The 21,164-nt window shown below is 39.4% G+C and overlaps 1 protein-coding gene across 1 annotated transcript in view; it reads right to left on the minus strand.

The window, feature by feature from the left end:
* The window catches only part of KIAA1549L (KIAA1549 like), a 125,341-nt gene that overhangs the window by 10,284 nt on the left and 93,893 nt on the right, over window positions 1-21,164 (minus strand). The window contains exons 15-19 of the mRNA XM_058843621.1: window positions 19,754-19,971; window positions 14,564-14,693; window positions 9,308-9,655; window positions 1,990-2,087; window positions 1,046-1,191 (exon numbers count right to left, since the gene is read on the minus strand). Of these exons, the coding sequence (XP_058699604.1) occupies window positions 1,046-1,191; window positions 1,990-2,087; window positions 9,308-9,655; window positions 14,564-14,693; window positions 19,754-19,971 (940 nt within the window). The remainder of the gene's footprint in view (window positions 1-1,045; window positions 1,192-1,989; window positions 2,088-9,307; window positions 9,656-14,563; window positions 14,694-19,753; window positions 19,972-21,164) is intronic.

The following is a 21,164-nucleotide window of genomic DNA, read 5'->3' on the forward strand; positions in this document are numbered from 1 at the left end:
CTACTAAAAATTCTCCCTAAAATTCTTCTGCATTTTGTGGTACAGATGAAGAGTTTCACTGGGTTTTATCAGTGCAGAGTCCTGATTAGTGTGCCAGCAGAATGCCACACTTTAATACAGAACATCTGGGATGTTACTGCTGGATCCTACCTTCAGAAAAAGCCATTTCCTGGTGCTTCTGCACGATGAGTATCCCATCCCCTGGAATGCTCCTTCAGTAGCACCAGGAAAAACCCCACCTAATACAGTCTTTCTCAAAAAAAAATCATTGTAGGAATCCAGAAATGGAGAAACATTTCTCTGTTTGTCCTCCTCTCCTAAAAGATATTAATCTGGTCTGTCACTGACAGAAAGGCTTCCAAATATCCCTGGGTAAACCAGGATTTATAAAAAATTAAGTAGAAGGTAGTGGAATGTTAAGTATGTCACTGAAGTAAAAAATGTAGATTTTAGAGTGTTTAATACATGGAGTAAAGATGGAAGAAAAAAGGTGTGGTTCTTAGCTCTCCTTCTTCCTTCTTCTCCATGATTCTGCAGTTTTTAGGAGCACAAAGAGTGATTGATTGAAAGTTAGTTGCAGTTTTAGTTACATAACTTATTTGTTAATATATAAAAGCATGACATGTGTCTATTGTTAATTGGGTAAAAATGGGTATAAAGATGAAACAGCCTCGTGGTTCAGGGCCATTTTGTGCCTTCAGAGCCAAAGTGAGCCAGGTTATGGTGAATTTAACTTGTACAGAAAGTCTGGGACGACCTGCCAAGTTTTGTGATAATGTGCTAATAAACACAAGAAACAAAATCCTAATGAGCTTTGGAGTTTTCTACCTGACCCAGAGAACTGAGATAAATGGAACTCCCTGTGAGGGATATCCCGAAGGAGCTCGGCCCAGAGGAGACCGAGAAATCCAGTTTCGAGAAGTACAGTGTCAAAACAGAGAAAAATTACAAATCATCCTTATTTTCTACATCCCACCCATTCATTTCTAGCCAAACCACCTCATGAGGCTGTCAAAGCTGAGTTGAGTGTGAATTATTGTGTCACCTGAGTGAAAAGCCGATTGATCGAGTGGCCCAACAGACATGGGAGCTCTCGAACCCAGCGCGAAAGGCGTCTGATCGTGGTGCTGGGCCTGCTCTGCTCCGCTGGACTCAGGTATTCTCACTTTGCTGCCGATATCTGATGTGGACCTGTGTGTTAAGAAACCAAAAAAACAGAAATTTTTGTCATTCTGACCTACAGATGAGATTTGTAGCCACACAGAGGCCTGTCAGCTCCGGCAGGACAAGCCAGCAAGGAGCAAGCTGTCCAACTCTGCTGTGGCATGACAGAAGGCTGGAGAACAACTGGACAACAGGAGAAGTTTGGAGAAGCCTGGAGAAGTTTACAAACAACCCTTTTAGCCTGGTTGATATTTTACCAAAGCATGTAGGGGCTTTGCTTGCTGCTTCAAATGCCTGTGAAACACAACATTAAAACCAGAGCTTTACCAAAATTCACCAGAATTTGACCAGAATTCACCAACACAGTCATAATCACAACAGTGCACGTGATGTGGTATCACACAGTGGGAGACCACCATGGTAAATAACATTAACTGTACTTGGGAAGTGCTAACTTTGGAAATGTCTTTGGAAATGTCCTGGAATGACTTTGGGAATGTCTTTGGAAGTGTTGCAAGTGCTTACAACACGGGAAAGCGGGAGAATGATGGTGTGAATTATCTGCCTCAATCCAGCACACCATTATGCCAGCTGAGGCAAAGGATTATTTAAAAGAATTAAGAGCCTGCATTTCCTATTTTTATTGACACAGATTATTCACAGAAAATTCATTGTTATTTTGTTTTGTGTTAAAATGAAATTAAACTGACATATTTCTAATTTCATGAATGTATCTTTTTAAGTGTCCCTTCAGGGTTTGTCCTGGTTCTTATTAGGATAGTGGGTTTTAGAGACTGTACCTAAAATAAAATAACAGATAAATACCTCCTGAGAGAGGCAACAGCCACAGGACCCGTTCTGGGAGGGACAGGAGGGGGAGGAGAACCCATTACCATCTCAGGAAGCTGAGAAAATCTATAAGCCTGGAACAGAGAAGAATAAATATTTCCTGTAACACCAGTAAAACACCATCAAATTGAAAAACAAAACAAAATCAGAAATTAAGTACTTGCACTGTGTGCCAGTCAACAGGAAGCTAACTTTTTGTGGCATCAACAATAATTGTGTTTATTTGAGAATTTACAGTGCTTTGAATGCAGAAGAAAACCTGGAAATGAGCTCAGAGACAAAATGAGGTCTAATTAAAATAAAACTTATTCAACACTGTCTCTGTGACATTTGTAACCTGCTAGCAAAGCAGATCTGTTGTTATTATGTGAGACTCAACAGCTGCTTTGGATCATGGGAAGAAGACCTGAATATTTTCACTTTCTGCAGGAGAAAAAGTATTTCAAAGATTCAGAAAGAATCCTCAGAGCAGTGTGTACTGCGGTGAAGCCGCCTGTGAGCAATCTGTATTTCAACCTCTTCCCTTCAGCCTCCAAGAGATGAAAAGAAAATTCTTCACAAAACCCCCAGGTTCTGTAACTTTCCAACACAGCAACAAAGGCCTCAAACAGTTCTGAAAAAGCAGACTGATCCAGAGGAACACCACGCCCAACCCACAAAGTCACAAAATACAGAAGCTTGCCCGCAGTAATTCTGAATTTCATCACCAATACATGTGAAGGAGGAGTAATTATGTGCATGAAACCCACAGCACCCAAGAAATGACGTGAAGGACAGAATTTTCCTCCTAAATCCTTTTTTATAGAATAGAGGCCACCATTTTTCCAAATCCACTTAGAGACAGAGGAATGGTATCTCACTAGATGCTTCACCAAACTTTTCTTCAGCACATCATGGGTGGGGGTTTTGTTTTCCTATTGGTTTTTGGTTTATTGTTTGCCTGTGATTTTTTTTTTTTTTCAGTTGCGGTTTTTATGATGATGCTTCGGAGCAATGCACAGGAATAAAGATAAAATCAGAGCAATAACAAATAAGTTTTGGAAAGGCTGATCACTATCAAGACAATGGCATTTTGATCAAAAAAAATGGAGTCCAATGGTGGAACTTTGGCCCTCTAAACAAGAAGTATCTGGTTCAGCCAGAGAAGCTCCTCCACAAAGAGCACTGAAAGTTAAAAACACATTAAAACACATGGGATGAGTCACACTCCATCTCCTGCCCAGAGAAAGAGCCCTACAGGATTTACATGATTATTTCAGACTTACCACCTACATTCAGATTGGAATTTAGTAATATAAATCCCACACTATAGATCAGAAAACACTGTCTTTCAGTAATCATCTTTTAAAATCACACATTTAGACTGTATCCCAAATACCTTCATTCTCAAAAACCTGCAAAACTAGGTCAACAAAAAGGAAAAGTAACTTATAAAACTGATTTTTGTTGCATCTCCAAGGGAAAAGCACTATAGACCCAGCATCTTTCTCTGTCCTCTCACCTTTTAAAGCAGGTTAGAAACCCTCAAAGGCATGTCTCTGAGAATAATTTTTTCTTTCATGCCACCTACAAAGTCTCCTAATATTTATTTTCACAATGCTACCACGATATTTAAAGAATTTCTACATTTGAGTAGGGGAAAAAAAAAATTCATCTTGAAAGACAGTGTTGCATTTCTTAGCCAGGGGTTGGAAACACTGATTTTTTTAATGAAAGAACTGTAAGGAAAAAAACAAATGTTATTCTCATCAAAGAAAACCTCAATTATATTTCTCCTGATAGTGCTGGGTGTGAAATGGTCTGCAATGCCTCCTCTGCATGTCAAACACTGGCAGTGCCCTCACAGGCTGACTGAATTCTGGCTCCACAAGCCTTTCATCCCATATCTTGCTCTCAGCATGCATTTGTGCCAAGTATGAAATCCTTTTTATTCCCCCTGTTTTAAAGGAACAGCACATGAGATAACATTTCAGAGTGGAAAGTGACTGCAGACACTGTTTAGCAGGGTAGGAAGAGACTCAGAGAGAGATCTGGGTTTTCTCTTGTGTGCTGTGCTTTGGAATATGGACATCAAAGGAGGTATTAGGTATTTTAAGGGATCACAGTTCACAAATATGCTGCGACTTGCACTGGAAATTTCGGGGGGAAAAAGTAAAATAGAAAATCTAAGCCTTTATTTTGCTGCTTACATGGGAGATGAACAATTTTGAGTGAGTGGCGATATTTTGCTAATGGCTGGGCAGAGAGAATCCTGTTAAAGTGAAAAATCCTGTAAAAATCCTGCTACAGCAAGCTGAGGAACAGCCTGTCCAGAGGAGACAGGAGCTGCCACACAGCCCAACGTGGATGTGGGAGGGAACTCCAGTGAAACTTTTAGAGTTTCTCCAATGGTTTGGGGCATTAGTTTCCATATAAATGGAAAAAAAAACTGTTCAGAAGCTAAATGAAATCAAAGTTTTACCACAGAGGCCTGTTAAAGATATTTATGGGCCCTTAGGTTCTTGGGCGACAGGCATGATTGTAGAATTGAAGTCATTTCACCATTGTGAAACGAGTCAGAGAGGGAAACAACAAAGAAAAAACACAACCCAGCTGATTTCACACATTTGCCTAATTTTACTCTTCAAAATGTATTTATCCTTTTAAAATGATCTCTTGGTTTTTAGCAACAAAAAAAAAAAAAAAAAACAAGCAAAGAAAAGCAAACCAACAAACCAAAAGCCCCAAAAGAACAGAAGACAAAAAACTTAAGAAGGAAAACTTTCTGCATGGGTTCCAAACTCTATTTTTGGAAAAATGAGAACAGGTATAATATAAAGGCTGTAACAATCACTGGCAGAAGTTATCACACCTGAGATCCAGGACAGACTGCACAGGTACCAGAGTGCAGACCCTGTGCCACCCTTTCAGTAAGAAATGCCAAATGAAGGAGTCTGCTGTGGCTAGAACACTGACAATTTAAAGAGCAAAGCAATAAATAATTTTAAAAAGTAGGAAGTGCATTTTAGCAGACATTGAGCCAAGGACAAGAAATCCTCTGCAGGATAAATCCAGCCACCAGCAGACACCTGCACCATTGTCTCCTACAACCCATGACAGCCCCAGGTACTACCACCTGTCAGGATGCAGAGAAGAAAAATCACAGAATGGTTCAGAAGGGACCTTAAAGATTATCTGGGCCCAAGCTCCTTGCAACAGGGGCTCCTTCCACGAGACCAGGCTGTTCAAAGTCCCTCCAGCCTGGCCTTGAACACCTCCACACACAACTTTTTAGGCAGCCTGCTCCAGTGCCTCATCACCCTCACAGTACAGAATTCCTTGCCCATACCTAATCTAGCCCTGCCCTCCGTCAGTTTAAAGTCATTCCTGCCTGTCCTATCACTACATGCCCTTGTAAAAAGTTCCTCTCCATCTCTCTTGTAGCTCCTTTAGGTACTGGAAGGTGCTCTAAGGTCCCCCTGGAGCTGTCTCCTCTCCAGACTGAACAATCCCAAGGCTCTCAGCCCGTGCTCATAGGCCAGCACACAATAACTATAGGCCAAAGCAGGAACGTTGCAGTTATTTTTAAGGCTAAATTTCCCTAGTTGCAATATTTAAATATTTTTACTGCCTTCCACTTAAAAATTGGTCTTGGGTGAAAGTATTCTACATTTCCTTCTAATTACAGAAATATCCATCCCCTTACACCTCACCATGGGAATTAAAAGGCCAATGTCCTCATTAACTCATTCAATGATTTAACTTACTTGATTATTAAATTTCAATCCAGGAATAATACAATTTTATTGATTTGGCTTTGCATTTATAGGTGTCCTGTTTTATCCTAAGCAGGTGCTATTAAAAGTGGCTGAATTTTGATAAAATACCCCCACTTTACCTCTGTTAAATGAAGGGGAGCTCTGAGGACAGGGATATTTTAGCAGTCACTCAGGCTTTAAGTGCTGCTCATCAGTTTGTGGCGCTGGGTCTCACCCAGAGCTCTGCTACTCTCACTCCTCTTTCCAGAGCCCTGAGGAGGAGAGATGGAAGCTGGCCCAGCCTTGTGATGGTGAGGGGTTTCTTCTCTGGTCTCAGCTCTGAGCAAATTGCCAGAGCCGCAACACGACCAACCAAGGCGCGGAGCTGGCGGTCGGGCTGGTGGCACACGTTCAACTCTCCAGCTCCATCCTCCAGCCACAGCACACCAGCCAAACGTTACTCATCATGCTTTTGGAAGCTCCAGAACAACAGGGAGAGTCTGCATTTCACTGGTTTCCTCTGCCAGAAAAAGGTGTGAGCCCCATGTGGAGGAATCCTCTCTTCACAGGTCACCCAACGGGGCAGGTTGGCAAACAGCTCACGAGAGCTACAGAAAATTTCAGCCTTAATGGCAGCATGTACAGAAAAACCCAACCAAACAAATAAAAACACACAGGAGGCCCCAAAAGGGAGAAAAAAATGGAAAAGGAAAAAAAAGAGATGTGTGCACACTCTGTAGAGATACACAAATGTTTGATGGCGGGACTTGATTATAAAAATATAAAAAATATCTACAATTTGGAGGATGCCTGAAGAAACACAGAACTAAAGAGTGGCTCTGGACCCCTCTGCACTTGCTCCATCTAAGCAGACAAAATTCTCTTGAATTCTCAAGGATGAAATTGTCATTTTCAAAATGCTCAGTGCTTTGAATTGTAACAGCATTGTTGATGCTGACTTTTAATTGTCACTAAGAATTGAATTTTATTAAAGGGTAAAAATAACTAATTCTTGGTTTACAGAGGTAACAAGCATTCCAGTGCACAGGTACCTTTCATCCCCAAAGTTGGAGATATTTTCAATTCCAACCCTCCATCCCCATGAGAACAAAGCAGAAAATGGGGTGGTTGAAGCACAGTGCATATTTATGAAACTGATATGCAGAAATCAATGAATTACCAGCCCTTATCCAAATGGCTGCCTGTGCCTTTCTTAATCTGTGACAATCAACTATCTTCAGGGAATTTAACTCTGTCTTCAGAATGCCAGAAAGATAAGCAAAAGGTTCCAAACAGGCAGATGATTCAGAGGAGTAATAAGTCTTAGAAAGACAACAGTGAATCATTCACCACAAGAAGAGTGGCTATTATATTTTTAAAAAACCTCTCACCCTGTAATATTTTTAATTTCATTTTAGAAAGATTCTTTGAAGTGTCGAGGTAATTTGATTCCCCATTAGCTGTCTCTTAAGCTTCTAATCGAATTCTAACCATAAAATATGGTTATATGCTGGATGAATTTCATCAGACCAATTTCAAAGTTCCAGAAATAACCTTTAGCATGATTTAAATAGCACCAACCTGAACCTTTGCAGGCAGTGCCAGTGGCTTTCAGCTATGTTCAGCATAGGTCAGAAGCAGCATCCCTTAATATATTTTTTATTGTCATGGAAGGAAGTAATGGTAATGGTTATTTTGAACTGAGGACATTTTTCTGCATTATCCTCTTATTCTAGTCAGAGTTAGGGACTCAATTTGAAATACATTCTTTAAAAAAAAAAAAAAAAATTTCTAACCAAAAAAAAGCTTTAAAATGAACAATTAATCACAGTGGTATTGTTGGATGGGCTATTTCTGATATGAAGGCAATCACCTCTGGTTTACACTTGTATCTGACATAAAGGAAAATATATTGTTGAGTTTCACATTACCATATGTGGGAATTCAGGGGCAGTTTCACACGTGAGGGTGTGCACAGTGCCAGTGTCACTGCTGTCTAGACACCTACAAAATTCCATTAACAATTTCCACCCTTGGGTTTCAGTTCCTAATTCATGTGTTACGTCTGCGAGGCGAGGACGCTTTAGCTGCTGCCTGAGGCTAGAAAATGAAGGATAAAGTGAGTTATGAGGTCAACTAAGAGACCTGTGGAATGAAATCTTCACTAAATTTCTTCTCTAGAGACTCAAGCCAACACCTGTAAGTGCAAGAGTGCCAATAACAGCCCACATTTCAGTGATGAGCCACTCCAGTGATGCACAAGTGTTGGTGTTCCCTACCCAGATGTCACCACAGTCACTCCATAAAACCACATTGCTTCCTAAAATGCATTCACTGAGTAGAAGGAGATGTGCAAGCAAGTTTGGGATCTGCTGAACAGCCTGCAGCCTATTCTTTTAAATCTTAGTACAACTTAGACAAGACAACCTTGCTGCTAAGACAGAAGTGTGTCCTTCACGGTGTACGTGTGTGGCTCACTCAAACTCCCAAATGCAAAGTCTAGGCTGGTATCTAGGCAAGCACATATGTGTATATATATAAATATAAATATATATATATATATATATAAATAAATACACCACCCTACACATTGTTATTTTCTGTAGCATCTGGTTTTCAGCACATAAATGGGACTACTCAAAAAAAAATAAATAAATTAAAAAAGAAAAATAAAATAAAATAAAATAAATATAGAATAAAAAAAAATATAAAATAAAATATAGAATAAAATAAAATAAAATATACAATTAAATAGAATAAAATATAATAGAATAAAATAGAATAAAATAAAATAAAATAAAATAAAATAAAATAGAATAAAATAAAATAAAATAAAATAAAATAAAATAAAATAAAATAAAATAAAATAAAATAAAATAAAATAAAATATACAATAGAGAAGAGAAGAGAAGAGAAGAGAAGAGAAGAGAAGAGAAGAGAAGAGAAGAGAAGAGAAGAGAAGAGAAGAGAAGAGAAGAGAAGAGAAGAGAAGAGAAGAGAAGAGAAGAGAAGAGAAGAGAAGAGAAGAGAAGAGAAGAGAAGAGAAGAGAAGAGAAGAGAAGAGAAGAGAAGAGAAGAGAAGAGAAGAGAAGAGAAGAGAAGAGAAGAGAAGAGAAGAGAAGAGAAGAGAAGAGAAGAGAAGAGAAGAGAAGAGAAGAGAAGAGAAGAGAAGAGAAGAGAAGAGAAGAGAAGAGAAGAGAAGAGAAGAGGAACAGAACAGAACAGAACAGAACAGAACAGAACAGAACAGAACAGAACAGAACAGAACAGAACAGAACAGAACAGAACAGAACAGAATAGAATAGAATAGAATAGAATAGAATAGAATAGAATAGAATAGAATAGAATAGAATAGAATAGAATAGAATAGAATAGAATAGAATAGAATAGAATAGAATAGAATAGAATAGAATAGAATAGAATAGAATAGAATAGAATAGAATAGAATAGAATAGAATAGAATAGAATAGAATAGAATAGAATAGAATAGACCAAAGTGGCTCAGAATAGAAACACCTTTCTGACACGACAGTGCAGCGAGGAGAAGCTCCACTTACGGGCCTTGGCAAGCTGTACTGGTACATTTCTGGCCTGTAGGTTGGCACCCACTGCACGCCCGCCCGCGGCCGGCTCATGGTGCCCGGGGCGCTGGTCACCACCTCGCTGTAGGGCAGGTGTGGGGCCGAGCCGTAGGCGTCCTGCCGGGGCTGGCCCCCGTGGCCAGCAGAGGCCAGGCTGAAGGCCTCCTCCAGCAGCATGTGCATCTGCTGCCGCACCTCATCGATGGACGGCTGCGAGCTCAGCGTCGACGTCTCCGAGTGGCCCTTGGCCTGCCGCGCCCGGCCGTAGTTCCGCGCCTCGTTGACGCGGTCGACGTTTGTTTCTTCTATAATTTCAGGCTCGGTCTGGTGGGGAGAATAAAAGTGTGTGTCAAAGGTTTTACAAGACAGAGTTTGTGCTGCTTCAACGCAGATGCAACACGTATAAATCAGGAATTGTGGCAGCGCAGATGCACGACAAATATCAGAAAGAAATTATATGGTGGAGGGGAGAATAACAGCCTTTTATAGTCTACATTGTCTGCTGGGACAAGTAGCAGGGACACTCTGTAGCAGATTAAACTGTCAGTGACTCACTTAAAAACAATTAGAATTAATGTTTGAATTCTTGTCTTAGTTGTGGTATCAATGGCAGTGCAACTGTGCCAGGAAGAGTACGGCTCCCTAAATAATGGCATCGCTGTGAAGGAGCCCTTACAAGGGACAGCTTATTTATTACAGCTAGAGAGACTGAGATCCCTTTGTTCATGCTCTCACACTGTGATTTCTGAAGAACTGAAGTTTAGGAGTTTTTCTGAACTTCCTAAAAATGACAACACAAATTCAGTCCTGCCCCTTGCAGAGAACACCCTGGCCCAGCTCAGGGGTCTTAGGCAGCCCCCAAACAGGAGTTATAGGTATTTATGCAAAGTTAACCTGGGAACAGGGAATGAAGAACACTCTTCAGTGAGCAGACAGTGCTTGGGCAGCTCAGCTTGGAGGGTTACACCCAGGGTGATTCCTTCTGTACACATAAGTACAAACAGAAATCACCTCCCTGATTTTATTTTTGGCTGCAACTCCACGACAGAGAACAATCATCACATTGCAAGAAGTTGAAAGTGGAATAGCCACACTTCATCTGTATTTTTTAAGATCAGATTTACAGCCCAGAGTTCTAAAAACATATGTTTCAAACCAGCAACTGATTCCTTATAATTCTTTGAATATCTGTAAAATGCGTCGACTATGCCAGGATAACTGGGATGAGCAATAGGATATGTGCCTCCTTCTATATATAGCATGTGGTTAGAACTGTGCTGGTGTTTAAAATAGCCATAAATAAAAGAATGCAACAGGATGTTCTTGTTAAAAATTCCAGCACTATCCTGATCATTTCAGTGTTCTGTAGCTCCTAGTGTGGCTTTTTTTTCCCCCTGTAATAGGTCTTTTCTAGACCTGAATACATAAGTGGATGTGCCCCCAAGATTTTACAAACTATAGGACAATCATAATATATATTTCTTCCTTCTCAGAGGGAAATATCAAACCAGTTTTCTTCTTCTGTAATCAGCCACTCAGAAAAGAGGTACATTGCTAGTGGAAACCGATAATAAAACTAGGTAAAATAATAATTTGTTTTCTCTGTTTTAAGTATAGCTATATTTTGTATTTAATGAAAATACAGCAGTATAATATGAGAAAAACTGAGATAAAAATTAATAATTTTCACATTAGAATTTAACTATAACTTATATAGCCATGGTTATACAGTACGTTATCTAAATTCAAAACCAGAAGATCAAATTCAGGCTTACACACATCAGATTGAGAAAGGGAGAATGCAACTGCACCAAATGATCTTAAATGGAAAAAATTTGTAGGAAATCTTCAACTAAACACTTTCCCTTAATTTTTTTGATGCATTTTGATTCCATTATTGTTTGTGTTGCTACAATAAATAAAAATCAGACACATTTTAGAAGGTTGACTATAAAATGCAATGGTAGTTTGTGTAAGTGCAGCCAAAGAGCCTCTGAAATCATAATGTCCTGACTGGATGATCAATAACCATGGTTCTTCTATTTGCTCATGCCTGTAAAAATGTGAGTGGAATCCCACACAGACCTATTAGTACCCAATGCTGAAATAAATCAGATTTTCTACTACAACTCACTGGTGAAGCCATTAGACCCCTACAGAACGTTTAAAATATACCCCATGTACACAAGATACATATCAGCAGCCAACATTAAGGCAGCTTTGATTTAGCAATATAAAAGCTGACATGAAGATTTTGGAGGAGAGTAATAATCATTTCTTCTCCTCATATTTTAAAATCTATTTCAATTCATCCTATCCCATTTGCTGTCCTATCAACTGGAGCATGTAGCTCTCATAAATAGAGGCCACTATGCATTAATGCAACTATTACATAAAACCATACAGAGTTACTGTAAAATAGAAGGAACATGAAGAAAGCAAACAAAACCCTGCAGTGAGAGACAGACTTTCTATATCTCTTGAATAATTCTGCTGCTGCAACTTTATCAGTAAAATTCTTTATTTGAACATTAATCTATAATGCTTTGGGATGCATAATTTAGCTATATCAACAGAATTATGCCTGTGAATTCTTTTGTATATTGATCTCTTAGACATGTATAATAAATTCATTTTCTTCCTTTTACACCAAAAACAGCCTAATTATTTTCTGCTCTGGTATAAATCTCATTAGAGCAGTCTAGAGGTTCTAGATTCTTTCATTATGGCATTTACTCTACACACAGTTGTTCATGAGCTTTTTGAAAATAATAAATATGTTAATAAAGCCTCCTTATTCTAATTCCTACTTGAAGGTGATGGTAGCAAAACCTGTTGGGATTCTTTCAAATGGAAAGCTAGGTACTGTTCAATAATAATTCATTTGTAAAAGACACTACCAAGGCAAATAATGTACCAAGAACATCAAATAGAACCCACACTCCAAAATAATATTAAAATCTACATATTCCATATGGAGAAATGTAAAATGTTGTATCTTTATCCTTTCTTTACCAGTTTTTTTAGCTCTGAGAAACAGAACCATGATTCAGAGAAATATCACAAAAATTAATTATAGAGATTGAGGTATTTTGAGAAAAGTATGAATGAAGTATTTTAGAAAACCATTTAGAAATGTGTTATTGAAAGGAAACCTTGTGGTTGTGCACATGAGTAAGGAGTTCTTAAGGAGTTTTCTTAAAGAATCTGGGAGATCTCAAGCTCTTCTCTTTAAAAATAACAGTATTACTATTGTTGGGAAGAAAAGCCTCAACACATAACCTGGGTGTTCTGGCAACAACTCAAATTCCCCCTACAATTTTTTATGTGGTAAAAAAAGCCTCACGACATGAAGGCGATAGGAACTATTTGATTCATAAATTGAATTATTTGGCACTGCTTATAAAATGCAAATTTCACTGTTCTCTGGCAGGACTTGCTGCTGGGAGGAGGAAGATGTTAGCAGCAGTCTGGGAAGACTGGAATATTTAATGTGATAAATCAGATGTCAGAAATGGGTACCAGGTGAAACAGAAAGGGCAATGCACTCAAACCAGCCCTTTTTCAGAGGTCACATTTCCAGATGTGTTTAGTTGGTGAGATCCATGGATTCCATGGATGCAGCCATCAGTGCCCAGCCCTGGGTATCCTGGGAGACGAATCCTGTCAGACAGAGCTCCAGGAGCCTCAAACGGGAGCAAGGGACCAGCCCACGCTGCAGGCTCAGGCTTGGCAGCTAAATTTCAATATCCTGTCCCATTTTCCCCGTGGCATTTCTGTGCTTTCGGATGGGAAATGCACTCAGAGCTGTTAGAGGTGCACTGCAGTGAATCTGCAGTGCATTGGGCAGAGGGATTTTATGTAACTTATCACTAAAGCGCTCTGCCAGGGATAGGTCGCTCGACTGCAGAGCCAGAGGCAAGGCAAATGCAATTTTTTCTGTGATGTGCACACGTCTCAGGGTTTATAATTACTCTGAGGACACTTCAGAATCTGCCTAAGCTCATTAATCTACTTTCAAGGGTTTTAACAAATTTTCCTTAAAATATGCTTTATATATAGCATACACAATATATTGAAATATATTTTTTTTAATCTGCTGCCGTGCCTGCTCCAAGAACGTTTTCAACATTGATTTCCAGGGAAATATCCCCTGTGAAAAACCAGCTTTTATTAGCATATTATTGGCATCCTAATTCCTCAGAAAGCAGTGTCCCAGTGTGCCCACTCACAGGGCCCCACATGTCTCCTGCAGTCTGATGGGAAGTGTCCAAATGCAGGGAATCATTTCAGAAATCTGACAACTACAACAAGCCCTGAAGAATTTTGTGAAAGGTTTAAACTTTCCTGAACACATCCCCCCAACTTTGGTACTTTCACCTTGTTAAAAACACATTCCTGGCAGAGAGAGGGTTGACAGTGAAACCCCCCCCAAAAAAATGCTTTTTCACTTACAATGTTTAGAGGATGGGGACATGTGAAATTCCTTGTTTTCCAGAATGGTTTAGACCTTCTCTAGGGACTGATTTTCAGGGCTGAGCTACAGCAGTTCATACACATGACAAGGGATTGAAAAGCTCAGCCTTGCCCTGGTGTTGGGGGCTGTTTTTAATTCTCCTTCTGGGTTCACACAGCATCAACTTGTACCCAGGGTTTGTTCAGGCTGCACAAGACAACTCCCCTGCCTTGTGCTGGCTGCATGAGCTCCCTGGACCATAAAGCAGCATCACCTCTGTCTGAGTTTGACATTTACCTGAAAAAAATCTCCCAGGTCTGATGGGAGCAAGAGGACAATGCCAGTCCCCAGGGGGTTCCCACAAAACACTGGGATTTAGGTGAAAATCCCAGGAGCTGGGATTTCTGTTCATTCTTCTGAATCAAGAGAGCAGCTCCAAGCTGTTCTTCAGAACAAACAGAGGATTTTAATTGCATTGAAGAAAGCTCATTGTCAAATAGCCACACACTTAGAGGAACTATCTAAATTCAAGCTTTAATACTTTGGCAAATAATGGGGTTTGGGCAAACGTTTTGTTTGCCTTTCAGACTGTAAAATGATGTAGAGTGATACATGAAAGAGTCTGAGCTTTTTTCAGGACGCTGAGTGCACATAAACCCCTGTAACACTGAACATCTCATGGCAATCTGTCTCGTGGTTTATCAATAGTTCCTGGGTTTAGGGGCAAGGTAAGCCCTTGCTGAGCAGATTTCACTGCCTAAAGCCAATAACCTTACATCATATCCACTGTTCCGGATGCCACGTCTGGGCCTTTCTCGAGTCACCAGAAGATCCATCTCAGTTTCCCCTGGGCTGGGACTGTTCAGGGACTGCCTGCTCCTGTACACTGAGTTCTTCAGTGGCTGCCTAGAAAACATGAAATGAGAAAAATGGTAAAGTGAAAAAAGCAATTAATGACAGGCAGCAGTTGTCAATACTCATCTTTATTCTGAAATTATGATGTTCATAAAAATGCCACTTTGTTGCAGGATAATCTTTCTGTAGATATCAAGTGCTAGGAAACAGTAACCTTATTAAGAGATGATTCATTGTTTTTTATGGTTTAAGGAAAATAAAATTATGTAAAAGACACAGACATTGTAGGTGGAAGCTTATCAGATGAAATATGTCCCAAGAAAGTATCAGGACCCTTTTAACTTCAGTTGATATGATTCAAATTTATATAAATAAAAATAAGAAAGAAAATAAAAAGAAAATAAAAAGAAAATAAGAAGAAAAAAAGAAAAACAAAAACAAAAATCAAAATAAAATATAAAAATAGAAATAGAAATTAAAATAGAAATTAAAATAAAAATAAAAATAAAAATAAAAAATGAAAATAAAAAATAAAAATAAAAATAAAAATAAAAATAGAAAATAAAAATAAATAAAAAAAAATTAAATCTTAAAAAATGAAAAATAAAATAAAATATAAAAATACAAAATAAAAATAAATAAAAAATAAAAATAAAATATAAAAATATAAAAAAAATAAAAATTAAAATTAAAATTAAAATTAAAATTAAAATTAAAAATAAAAATTAAATCTAAAAATAAAAATGAAAAATAAAAATAAAAATAGAAATAAAAATAAAAATAGAAATAAAAATAAAAATAAAAATAAAAATAAAAATAAAAATAAAAATAAAAATAAAAATAAAAATAAAATAAAAATAAAAATAAAAATAAAAATAAAAATAAAAATAAAAATAAAAATAAAAATAAAAATAAAAATAAAAATAAAAATATAAATATAACAGGATCTCCCACACACACAGATGGGGAGTGGAGATTTTGGTTGCTGATCCTGAGCAATGAGAGAGAAGCAGAAAAACACTCCACTGAAACAAACCCCCAGCAAAGGGAACAGGAGGAAACAGTAGTGGGAGGACACTGCTTGCAAGATGCTGGTTTTAAATAGGCAGTTTGGTAACTGGCCAGAGCTTTCTCAGAGAGCTGTGCTTCCTGAGATTCAGCTGCTCCACTGGGACAAAGTGCTGCTCATCCCTGGGCATCGAGCTTCCACTGCTGCCTGCTCCAAACCAAGGGGCAGCAAAGGCCAGAGGAAGGCAGAATAAAACTGAATATCCAAAATACCCGATCATCTCTCCAGCAAAACCATTTCTGCCCCTGTTGCTGGTTATAAAAACACAAATGCAGCATCCTTCTATGAAATGCACAGCATGTACATGTCTGCAGGAGGGTTTGAAAAAAGGGGGTACAGGAACTTTATGCTCCGTTTTAAGAAGGATTTAATTTACTTCTACACCAGCAGAGTTTATGAGTTGTTCTCATACTGTATCTGGCCATTACTCATTTGGCTGCACACTCCAGAGAAGCACTGGTCCTTAAGTAGATCAGTAACAGATGAAATAATGGCATGCCAGCTTCATTTATTAACACAGTAATTACACTGCTAGAGCCTGATACAAAGTTATCTTTGCCTAGCCGAGCTATTTTTTTTTTTTCTGCCTTGTGCAATTACTCCATTCAGAATATTCAAATTAGATCAGGTCATCTAACATGTCTCTGTGCTGCTTATTTTACACAGGGGACCTGCCAATGCTCACAGTGAAGTAAGACAAGTTGCACTATTATGTCTGAAGTCACAGTTCCAAGTCACTTCATGACTTGGAACTCAAGAACCATCAACAAAATGAACAGACAAGACAGTCCAAATTAATTCACTGATAAATAATTCTTCAGTTATTCCAGATCTTGTTAACAGCACTTTTTGCCTTGACAGATCAGAGCAGCAGAAACTGGTTTGCAGAAATCCAGAAAGTAGGACATTTACATGATCAGACAGGATAAAAGGTAAGGGGGAAAAAAAATCGATTTCACGCTTCTGATTCAATAAATTACTCGGGCATGTACTTTGTTTTAAGGCAACTTTCAAAAACTTCTGTGTGACCTTTGATCACAAATCACCATGCTCGTGTTTGAAAGTCCCAAATGCACTGCCAAAGCAGAAGACAAATGGAGCTTTTGGAATAAGTTTCCCCTACAAAAATAATACTGAATAAATTCTTTCTTCCCATGTAGTCTTTCTCTGATTATACTGTTGATATTACCAGAAAACAGGGTTATCAGACCTGACAGTCTTCATCTTCTTACATCAAAGGTCTCTAAAATTTCATTTGTTTTACAATAGGTCCACTTAGTTGAGGCAATTGTGGTATATTTTCTAAGGGATTCAAATATACAGCTCTGTAAAACATGAAGGTTCTTGACCTGATTACAAACTATTAAAGAAAATCCAAGAATAGTGCATATCATCAGTAGGCTCTTAAAAATTACCTTGAGATTGCCAATTGCCTCATTTAAGAGAGTTTTACTAATGAGAAAGGAGGTATGAGCAGGAACAACTGGCATCCAAATGGATTAGGAAAGGCCTTCTGGGAACACATCTGGAATGTTTTAAAATATGAGGATTATGGTACTGATGACTGAAAGGTACCTAGTGCAAAAAGCTCTTTGTTCTGGAAAAAAATCAAATCATTTAGCAGCAATGTTTGTAAATCACTTTTAAATACAATTCAAAGTTAACCTGAAATATAATCAACTGCAACCCTATTTTCTGATATGTTTTGGAAGTGCTGTAACAATGTGAATGAAGTTAGAGGAATAGATGCAGAACAGAAAAAGAGTAGAATGGACCTTTTTCCTAGAAACTTTGAAATCTTTGACCTAGTTTTTCATTATATCATTTAAAAAATTGCAATTTTTCAAGTTTTAATTTTTGTAACAATGATTCAAAACAGAAAAATGCAGAAGTTTGGGGTTTTTTTTCAATTATATGCTTACCCAGATTTCTTTTAAAGCAATTTTATTTCATTACAGAAATGCAATTTTATTGATTCATTTATCAATAACCAAACCCCACTTTACCTCGTAGTATTTTTCAAGGTTTTCCTCCAGCAGTGTTAACATTTTAGCCATCTTATTTTTATTAGGAAAATAAGGACAATAATTGTCATGTGTGCTGCAGCATATAAATTTCAGTTCCAGGTCTGAGTATGGAAATTTTAGCACAGAATTCAGAACTGGTTTGTTTGTAAACATCTGCAGCATCTGTAAAGTTCATTCAGTGTTCTGTGTCTTCACAGAAAGTGCATCAGAAGCAGTTCTCTCTCCTTCTGCAGGGATGCAGGTGATAGATTTAACATTATATACTTAATAAGTTTATATTTATATATTTAACAAATTCAGCAGCCAGCCTGTTATGGTGCCGTTACCCATTGGAATCCCTTCTCCACAGGAGTTTACCTTCTTCCCAGCAGTTTTTGTCATGCCAGGGATCACTGTCTCAAGCAGAGTTTGTGACAGATTTACACAACACACTGGGAAACATGCTGGAAAAAATGTATGGGGTCTTCCCACACACTGGCACATGAACAAACACACACCAGTGTATTTAACAGAAAGCACAAAGTGTGGTTGTGTTAAAGCTTCAGTTCAATGTTTTAAACATCTCCTGTGAGCCTCCAAATTAGTGCCTCAATCAGTCACAGCCACACCAATGCAAAACTGAGGGAACTTTCCAGCTCCCTGGGCTAAATGCATTCCCTGTGCTCTGTCTGTACCTCCTGGGCAGAGTGTGCAGAGCAGAGCTCCCATGTCAGGACAGGCTCCATCTCTCACCTTCTCAGAGCACAATAAATTGGAAAACTGCACCAGGAAATCCAGCAAGAACATAACACATGGCTGAGTCAGAATCTTTTCAGTGCAGCCCTGGCAAACAGCACTTGCAGGGCAGCATCCCTCAGCCACTGAGCTCTAGACCTACAGAAATACATCTGATCTCAGCTTTTCCAAGCCAACAGAGCTTTTGTAATTCCCATTACAGCCTTTTTCATCCCTGTTCCCCCAGGGTAACTGCTGCAGTCTCGCTGTGTGCAATGCCTGTGTCACCAGTGATGTTTTGATTGCAATCAGTTTACACTCACAGAAAAACTTCAGTCTGAGCTTTCCAGGAGATGGGAAGCAAGATTGCATCTCCAGGCATGAAGGTTTCATGAGGAAAGGTGCTTCAGCATCCCTTCTTCTCTCATGGATCAGCTGATGTTAGTCCCTGATTACAGTAAGAACCAGAGCCCTCCTGTGCAAGGTGTAATGCCAAACACACTCTCTTATCCTCCTTCACACCTCCAGAACTTCCAAGGAAGAGGAATCTGCACACTGTACCGTTCCTGGGGCAGGACTGGTGTGATCTCCTCTTTCCAATGTGCCAGTTTGTGTTTCAGAGAGCACCAGCAACAGGGCACCCGCCCACGGCAGCAGCTCAGGCACACTCAGCACCTGCACTCCCCCCTCATTTCTAAAATGGGGTTTTGAATGCCATCCTCAGGAGACAGTGAAGTGTTAATCAAACATTGGTACTGTTATACAACATGCCAGCTTCACGTGACAGGTGAGCAAATGATGAATTTGTCTGTTAAAGGCACAGGAAGATCACCAGGAACAGGCACACACCCCCCTCACAGATACCACCTGCAGGATTTACATGGCCAAAGCACTGGCTCTGCTATCTCGTGCCCACTGCAATAGTTACATTCAGATTAAAACAATGATAAAATAGTAACACCACTGTATTTTGGAGAAGATCCAATTCAGATGCTAACTTCCTGCCTAAAGTCTGCTCTGAGTATCACCAAAAACATTACTACCACTTTCTGTTTACCTTCGAGAATGACTCACAAGAACTTGTCCCTCCCCTTGCTTTTTTTTTTTCTTTCTATTTGTTTATTTTTAACCACCCTGCAGCTTTACCAGAGGATGCTTTCCATGGGCTGTATGAATTTTCTTCACAAAGCAGAAGGGATCAGTGACCATACAACCAACACCTGGCTCATTAAAATGGCACCTCTGACTCCCAAAACATCAACTCTCCTACCAGACGAAGAACTGCAAATAGAAACTCTCACCTGTTCTTAGGCTCAGCAAATGGAGATGAGACATCTGCATCTGGATCCAAAACGTGGTCAAGCTCTTTCTGGTTTTTCTCATACATCCTTTTCCTGTCTGTCAGCGCCTTGCTGTTATCAACCTGTGGGAAATCATAGTAGCCTTTCCTCTTGGCTTTCAGGCGCAGCTTGTTGCGGTAGTGCTCTATATCTGACTTCTGCTTCAAAGCCTTGTTCACCTAAAAGGCAAGAAGATGTTTCAGGGCTGCTGGTGGGCTGGCTACCTCCAAAGGCTCTTGTCAGCGCGTGTTTGATGCGCCGCGTGTGTCATCCCTCCGTACCACACCGCGCCATCTGCAAGCGGCGAGGAACTGCAAGTGAACAGAGTCGCTGCATTTTTATGGCTTGGCAGATGGTTAAATAATTTTAGCCTAAAAAAAAAACTGTGTACCCTTACAACAGTGACTCAGAGACACCCACTGAGGAAAAACACGGGTGGTGTCAGCCAACTGCTGCGACCCAACGCCGCGCGTGCTTTGGCTCACCCGTGAGAACTCTGCTGGGCTACACAGACACTGCCCCTGACTACACAAAACCTTCAATAAGTCACCGCTGGTGGCTGGGGAAGAACTCCAGTGAAATGCCATCAAATGTTTCTTTTGCTTATATGCTTTTCTTTTATATGCTTCTTATGGGCTCCTGTCAGAGAGGAAACTTAAAGAGGTGTTTGGTCTCTCCTGGTACAGCTTAGTGCCATGGTTTCTCCTAAGTGTTGAGAAAACTTCCCTTCTGCTTCAAACTGCAAGTTTTCCTTGGAAATCAGGAATTTACTTGAGCTTTGTGCTTCCGGAGTCAAATTCTCTGGGAAGTGTGTGTGTAAGGGTGCACGCAGCACCAGCAGTGTCATCCTGCTGCCTTACAGAAAAGAGATGCTGGGAGCTAAATAAAACTTTTTCCGAGTTGGGAAGTTACATGGCACATCAGGACTTAAAATACAAGTATGAAATGGAGCACAAGAGGCTGCAATAATCCAGGCCCACATGGGACCTCTGATGACACCGTCTTTTACGGTGTCCCTGGCAGCAGCCCTGCCTGCTGCCTTTAAACTCTTTTTAGCTGTTTAAATGACTGTTTGCAGTGTGAATTTGTAAACAAGGCATTTCTGTGGCTTGTTCCCATCATGTTCAACAGCTTCATAAAAGCCTCAGCCCTTTGTAAAAGGACTGGTCTTGATTAAATCTACATCAAACATGAGTATAAGTATTGCAGTTAAAGTATTGGCCAGCATCTGGAGCAGACATTTTGCCATCCCACTTTTTTTCCTTTGAAACAGCTGCACCCTCTGTGCACAGGCTGGAGTGCAGAGCAAGGCCATGGTCCCACTGCCCCCCTTCTCACTCTGATCGAGATTTATTGCTCAGTATAGGAAGAT

The sequence above is a fragment of the Poecile atricapillus genome, chromosome 1 (genome assembly GCF_030490865.1).
Source record: "Poecile atricapillus isolate bPoeAtr1 chromosome 1, bPoeAtr1.hap1, whole genome shotgun sequence".
Lineage (NCBI taxonomy): Eukaryota > Metazoa > Chordata > Aves > Passeriformes > Paridae > Poecile > Poecile atricapillus.